The sequence below is a fragment of the Haplochromis burtoni genome, unplaced genomic scaffold (genome assembly GCF_018398535.1).
Source record: "Haplochromis burtoni strain Fernald_Lab_line unplaced genomic scaffold, NCSU_Asbu1 Contig_586, whole genome shotgun sequence".
Taxonomy (NCBI): Eukaryota; Metazoa; Chordata; class Actinopteri; order Cichliformes; family Cichlidae; genus Haplochromis; species Haplochromis burtoni.
Window position 1 is genome coordinate 51,082 of NW_024582947.1, and position 7,962 is coordinate 59,043.

Here is a 7,962-nt window from a genome sequence, read left to right on the forward strand (position 1 = left end):
TTATTGCTCAAACATAGTACTTTACTTTTAGATTAATTAAATGTTTCTGCAGCATCACAGTAATTCTAACTCCTACGGTTTTCATGTGTTGGCTGAGTCTTTCTGAAACGATGAAATAATGTCCTCAAGTTTCTAATCTTTGAGTTTTTATTGTTTGGCAGAAACAGGCCAGCCTTCCACTCCCACTAATGTGATTGTTTTCATTACATAACAACAAGTAATTCAATATTCAAAAACAACAAACAAACAAAGGTCAGCGTTCATATATCCTGTACTTTCATTACATGTAAAATTGATGGTATTTATAATTTATTAAATACTACTAAACTAAAATGAATGTTTCAATAATTATATGAGATAATGATCATAATTAAGACAAAAACGCGTGGAATAATATGTGGGACACTTTACCAAGAGGCCTGAAAAATGCATCATGACTCTTTTTCCATGTTGGACAAAAAACAAGAAGGAGCCTGAAGCTCTCTGTTTGAGGCCCATGCAGCATCAGAGCAAACAGAAGGAGCTGTTGGAGACAGGGCACTGGAATGATGGTGCTGTCCTTTGGGAAAAACGGAAAGTTTAAAATAGATCCATTGCATTTTCCTGTTGAAAGGAGCCAGCTGAGGTGTTGGAGCACCTAAATGCCACCTGATACCTCCCTGAGGAAGTACTCCACGTGCGTCCAACTGGGAGGAGTTGACGAGACAGATGCACATTCCTTCTGCTCTTTAGGAAGTGGCCAGTGTGAAAGAGAAAGACCAACTACTCAGAGAAAAAAGTAAATAAACGGAACACTGACCATCCATCGTCTCCGATTCCCATCAACAGGACTGAATATTTAATGCTACATTTTTGGCCTTCATGAAAACACTGTGCATGTTTACAGCCTGCTGCAACAAACGCATTTGACTGTGCCTGACAGGATGGTCACTTAACATTTCCTTGTGCAATAATGCAATAACCTGGAGACATCAGGTGCAGCATCCTTAACGTGAATGTGAAAGCAGCTGGCGCTGCTGCGTTTGCGCCGCAGAGGGTCCACTGGTGACGTAATCTGCGCCGCTTCCACGTTTTGCCCGATGAGGGAGGGGGAGAGAGGGAGGCCCTGCCGCTGTGTCTCCAGTACAGCAGTTGCACACCGCGCTGTTGCGGGAGTGTTTTGTCGTTTCTGCGGGGCTTCCTTCGGCGGTACAAACAGACATTTGTGCCGTAACAGTGATTCCACCGCAGTGCAGCCGGACAGCAGCACAGGTAGGAGGCGGGCTCACCGTGCCGATCCTCGCTAATAACAGCTTTGCTGCTTTAATCATTAATAATGAATCGTTTACAGGACATTGTGCCGCTATGAGCTGATCATAGGCGCACCTGCCGCTTTGCACTGACTACTAGAAATAGCGCATCGTCCTTCTGCGTCTTTGTTTTGTAACCAGGAGGTCTGCAATCAGACAAAAAGCTCTTCGAGCAAAGTGCACTCAATTGTACTGCACGTGAAAACAGATTTAGCAGCTTTGCATGTTCAGCGACTTGTTCCAGCTCATCTCACGGATGGAGCCGGAGCTCAGGGATGCAGTGAACACCTGCAGACAGTCACCGGTCTGTGTTGTGGTCAAATACGTGTTAGCACCTGGAGTCTGATAACATCATGTGAAGTATACTTTTATCATCAGGACTGTGTAAAACTCCCAATTTCTTTATATTTAACTAGGAAAATGTGGATACAGTGATTTACTGAAACATGTGCCAACACATAATGCAGCATATAAAGCAAAAAGTGAGTTTGTACAGTTTGAAGTTTCTAGGCTTCTTAAACCATATTAACAGATGTGTCTGCCTTTTGTTCTGTTCTCTGTCGAGATGATCCCACATCGTTTTCACTGTGTGGGGTTTTTCAGTCCATGCATGCTATGAAAGCTGTTCCCAGTAAGAACCTTTCAAGAGGGCAGATTAAAAGTGGACAGTACGTTTCCTGCATTCATCATTCCATCACACATTTAGACCAGATCTCCAGCACAACTGGCTAAAATGCAGCGCCAGACCATGACGAAGCCTCCACCGTGTTTTACACTTGGCTCTTAGGCACTCACTGGTGTATTTGTATACTCCAGATGTGAACCAAACATTTGACATTTGGATTCATCATTCCAGTTTTTGTGTAAAAAAAAAAATCCCTTTCTCAAGAATGGTGTCTTGACAGCCACTCTTCCAGTTCAGAGGCTTTAAATAATACAAAAGTGAAAATGGTCAGGTACAAGGTTGGACTGCCATGACTGAAAAAGGCCAATGTCAAAGTCAAACTCTGAAAAAGGCCTGAAGAACTGTTGCTGAGCAAGTCTGTCTCTTTAGAAGTCAAATATAAAGAAGTCAGAGATGGTAGGAACAGCAACAGCACAGCAGAATGTTTGAATTCACATTTCAATGATAAATGTAACTTACTTGGAATAAAGAGTTTTTACTGCATTATCTAAACGACTAAATCGAAAAAGGACTTTTTAGGAACACTCGAGAAAATTACGTAATCTGATGTGGGCATGGCAGCACAACAGCATTTCAATTACAGTCATTTGTGCCAACTTCCAGAGAAGAGCACTCCAAAAAAAGTTCACTTTAAACGAAGCAAAAGTGCCAATTTTTGCAGTAATATGAGACCAAAGGAATTCATATTTCATGTTGAATACACTGATCTGAGATACTGTGCATGCATGTCGTCAGATTTATTTGTTGTTGTTTTAACTAAACGGCATGCATCAACCGTGTGTGTGTGTGCAGAATGGCGTCCCTCTCTGAGCAGCTGCAGGATGTGCGGAGTCAGGCTGAAGTGTGTCTGTATTCTGGGGGCAGAGTGGTGGATCTGCGGGCTGGGGTAGTGGCCATGGCTAATCTGCCCTTACCACCCTGCTCTAAATACCACCACATTGCTGCAGAAACGATGGTCATAGAGAACAGCTTTGGCAGAAACAGGAAGGAGGTGAGAAAGATCAACTGCATGTTTATTAGTCCCATCTGGAAATATGTCTAACCTCAATCCAGACTGAGACCAAGATTTTCAGGATTGTAGGTAACATTTGGCTACATCTCTGTTGTTTGGATCGTGACTTGATCCAAAGAATAGCAGGTAGACAACACAATGAATGAAAAAGAATGTAATCAAGATGTTGCAATGGCCCAGGCCTCAGCCTGATTGATATGCTGTGGTGGGAGCTTAATAAAAGTTTTGAAAACCTCAGTGAAGGTTGAGGGGGCCAGAGTTCCCCCGACATGCTGTGAGAGCCTGATAAAGGCATGCACTTCAAATGATTGCTTTCAAAGAGGTTTATACTAAATCATCCGGTTTACTTCTTCACAAGGCCAGAGTCCCAAAAATGAATGTGTCAAAGGTGTCCTGAGATTGTCTATGATTGTGTGATCCTGTTGGTTTAATGATGCTCCAGCTCAGGAGCTGAGAGACATACAGACAGCTGAGTTTATGACCTGAACACTCTGAACACTCGACAAAGGCTTCTGGTTTTGACTTCTACTACTCCTATAGCACTTATGTAGCAAAACTGTCCGAGTGACGACGCTCAGTAGTGGTGATGCTGAGTACTGCAATGGCTTCCTACGTGAGTATAAATGTGACTGGGGCGGGTACACCGCCCCCCACACACAGGCAGTTATAAATGTGATGTAAGGGTCGACAGGAAGATAGATGTTTGAATGTGTTCAGTGTTGTAGTATGTCACACCACTACAACCGAAACAGTGTGGGTTCAGCTTAACTGTATTCTTCTATGACTGGATGTGTAAAGCACTTTGGGGACGAGTAAAGCGCTGTACAAATACAAATTGATGCTAAAATGTGTCTGCTTCCTTTGCAGACTCTTGGATCTCTTCAGCGCTTATCTACAGCGCTTAACATCCTCGAAAAGTATGGCTGTAATCTGACAAATCCCAACAGGCCAAAGTACTGGAGGACTGTAAAACACAACAACCCAGTGTTCAGGGCCACAGTTGATGCTATCCAGGTAATGATAAAGTATTATCACTCACTGTCCCTCTTCCCCTCTCTTTTTCTGTTCCTTCATCTTTCTTTCTCCCTTTCCTATCCCGTCTGTAATAACTGAAAATAAAATAAATAATAACAACAAAGGCTGATCGAATGGACCCAAACGGCAAGGCTGTGCTGATCCACTTTGCAAAGTAAATCCGTTGGGTATCTTTGTTGGCTTTCAGACATTAATTCTGACGGCTAAGAAAGCAAACGGGACAGGCAAAAAAAAAAGGAAAGGAATGAAGGGAAAGAATACAAAGAGCTCATTGGCTGTCAGGCTGCTGTGTGAGACAGATACAGACATTTTTACCCCTCATATGTAAAAGGCTGACGGGGTGGCGAACAGTGTTGGGTAAGTTACTTTAAAATAGTGACTTAGTTACATTACTAGTTACTTCTCTCAAAAGTAACTCAGTTACTTCAAGTTACTCGTTACTTTCAAAGTAACTAGTTACTAGGGAAAGTAACTTTGGTTTTACTCAGAATTCTCTTGTTAATGTGTTCTTCCATAACTTTGCCAGTCTTCTAGCTTGCTTACTTGCCACAGTGCACTGTGCCACCTACCAATAGAAAGGAAAAGATAATGTGCATATTTCCACGAGAGAAATCCCACGCCTGGACCGTCATTGACTGCTGCCATGATTCTAGCCTACGTCACAGCGTCATGTGCGCCTTTTACATCCAACACAAAAACTGCAGTCGTGGTGCTTTGATTGTACTCAGAACTCGGAAATTCTGCCTTCTGAATAGGAAGATGTAGGTAACACCAGACTGCAGATGAGCTGCATACAGGGCTGGACTGGGACAGAGAAATTGGCCCGGGCATTTTGACTAGACCCCACTTATAGGAAAAATCATAAAGCCTTTGAATGAAAACAAACGCTGTTGTGACAGTGATGTTCACTGTTCTTGATGGTATATATGCATCAATCTATCAATCGTTTGTTGTAAGATTCAGATAATTATTTTTTAAAAGCGAGACATTTTAAATGAGAATAAGAAAGAAAAGTATTTCTTTGTGCCCCCCTCTCCTGTTAATGCCCTACCTGCCCCCTGGCAACACTTTGCTAGACCCGCCCCTGCACAGTTACCAGCTGTCAGCTACCTAAAAAGGATCCTGGTGTTATTTGTCTCTCAGAAACAGTTCATAACTTCAACTCATCCATGTCACCTAAAAGGTAAACCTGTTTCTCCATCACCTGTTCAGCTCTGATGATCAGTAAGGACATCTCCTGGTTTCATCTTCATGTTTCCCTCTCACCACATATCCAAACCACATCATGACCAGCAGCTTTACAGCTGTGGCTCCAGCAAACATCAGCTGATACTAGAAATTAATATTAAATAAATTCTAACAACAGCTGATCAAGCTTAAACGTGCTGCTGTTGTTTAGCGCGACATCCGCTGGTTTCCTCTTTCTGGCGCAAAGTGAGCGATAAACAAACAGGAGAGCCGATCAGCTGATCATTGATCAGTTTCATGATTGAAGTAGAAACAGGAGAGGGAGGGGGGAGAATGAAAGAAGAGGCAGCTGTGCAGCAAAGACACAGAATAACTCCAGCTTTGTGCCTTTTTCATTGTAGCTGAATTACGGGACAAACTGTTCTTTTCACCTCAATAAGAAACGGTAATATTTTCTCTGAATACCAGACGGGACGGTTGGCAACTCTAATAACTTATGAACAAAATAAAGTTCAACATCATTAACTTCATAGCACCACCCAGCTGTATAGAAACTCCGTCATGCTAGCTAGCACGCAGTACGGAAAAAGTCAGCATAACGAAAATAAACTCCACCTAAACTTGGTTCATATCTGACCCAGAGAGACTGCAGGTCATAACTTCTTACCTGAAGTTCAGTTCACACTTGGACCGGCGGCCGCCTCGGGTCTCTTTTCCTTCTGCGTCCCTTTTCCTTCATCCACCTGCTGGCCTCCACCACTTGCTAATGTTACTGAATCTGTGGAAGCTCCGCGATGCCACCACACGAAGTAACGAGTAACGACCCTATCTAAATCCCAGTAACTGAGTAACGCGTTCCTGATTTTGGCATAATAACTAGTTACCGTGCTCGTTACCACAATAATAACGTAGTTACTGTAACGCGTTACTTAATAACCCGTTAGTCCCAACACTGGTGGCGAATGGTGTGGTTTCCCGAGTTTGTGAATTAGTTTCAAATCAATACCATCAACAACAAGGTTGAATTACAATGGCCTCAGTTGCCAGGTTGAAAGGTCAGAGGTCAAGTTTTACTGAAAAGAGGAGTGAAAATTGGCTGTGGTGAAAAGCTGACAGATCGGTGGAGTAGTCCAGGGAGCATGTGAGAATTAGATGCAAATAATGAAGTGGCAAAGAGGCAAAGAGGCAAAACAACATAAAATGTTGATTATTATGTGACTGACAAAGCTTTAGCTTCACTCGATGACAGGAAACTTGAATGGATGCAACAAGAAACTTGCCAAAGTAGAGCACACACACTCGGAGGGTCAAATAAGCGAGTATGAGACATATGAGTTACTCCAAAAGGAGAACGAAGAGTTAAGAGAAAATCTCCACAGATCAGCAAATAAACACAAACACAAGGAAGCAATTTCAACAATGACCAAGGAGATGAGAGTAATGAGCTTCTGAGGGCTGCAGGTGCACATTTTTCCTGCTAAGACATCAAAAGCCAGCCTTTACCTCTCCTAGTTTCTTGTTGGTGTGTGTGGAGGAGGTGGTTGGACCCACCCACACTGAAAGTCCACCACCACTAAAGATGATGGCAAAACAAGCATTTTTTTAAGGTACAAAACCTCGTCAGCAGGCGCAGTTCCTTCCCCAATCACAGATTAATGGCAGCATCTCTTTCCTTCACCCTCCATCTGTCCTTACTCTTCTTCAATGTAGTGACAGTTCCCGTGCCAACAGACTGCTATGCTAGCTGTAATCACTCAGCACGCTGTTCAGCTGTGTGTGTCTTAGTGTTCAAAATAATTTATGTTTCTATTATAATTGTGCCATGATGTTTGCCTGGTTGAGACTAATTAGTTGTGGACTCCTCTTTCTCTTGTTTTAATGTTTGTGATTGATGTGATCATAGCTCTGTGTGAAAATGCCCGGTCCTACTGATGCAGACTAGTAGGAAGTGACAGAAATGTTCCAGTTACCGCTGCTGGTACTAACAACTAACATTTCATTACCTTCTACCCTGTCTGTTATATTCCCAGGGAGGACGCGCTGTACTCTGTCTCTATGGTTACTCTAATCAGCAGCCAGATGGACTCAGTTTCCCTGATGATGTTACAGATCCTGATGTGGGCAGAGTTGCTGCAGTAACTCTGGAAGTGATGAGCCTGAGAATGGAACTAGAAATGCTTATCAAGGTTTGTGTAAACTTTCTGTATGCGTATTACTAGTTGTCTCTGTGCCGACGTGAGTTTGCTGCAGAACCAAAGAGAGTTTTAAAAGGTTGGCTTTGACCAGATCTGTCAGTTCAATGTAGATCAGGTCATCCAGTAATTGGAAGGTTAGCGTTTCGATTACTGGCTGCTCCAGTGCCAGCAGACATGTTAGCCCAAGCATCGACAATCCATTCGCAAATTGTGGCGTAACTCGCCCGGCGCTGCCTTCCACTCTTCCCACCCACGACTGAGAGAGATAAAGGGCTGGATGGATGAGGAAATGATGAAAGAGTGGCTGAGGGAGGCGTATGTAAGGAGACCAGGTGGTTTTTTCCACGCATCACCATCGCTGTTGATCAATGACTCTATGCATCTCACAGCCGATGTGAAAAAACATAGTGAAGCAAATGAACTGTGAGCTTGCTGTCATTCCGGGAGGCCTGACAAAGGAACTCCAACCGCTGGACATCGGTGTGAACCGGCCGTTCAAAGTAAGGCTGCGAGCGGCGTGGGAGCGATGGATGACCGATGGAGACCACAGTTTCACTA

General features: G+C 43.4%; 1 protein-coding gene across 1 annotated transcript in view; it reads left to right on the forward strand.

Annotated features, from left to right (window-relative positions):
• Nucleotides 1-1,093: 1,093 nt before the first annotated feature.
• LOC102297582 (E3 ubiquitin-protein ligase RNF31) overlaps nucleotides 1,094-7,962 on the forward strand; it is a gene marked incomplete in the record, with an annotated part of 71,886 nt that continues 65,017 nt past the window's right edge. Inside the window, 4 exon segments of the mRNA XM_005948318.3 lie at nucleotides 1,094-1,251; nucleotides 2,767-2,965; nucleotides 3,854-4,000; nucleotides 7,240-7,395. Of these exon segments, the coding sequence (XP_005948380.2) occupies nucleotides 2,768-2,965; nucleotides 3,854-4,000; nucleotides 7,240-7,395 (501 nt within the window).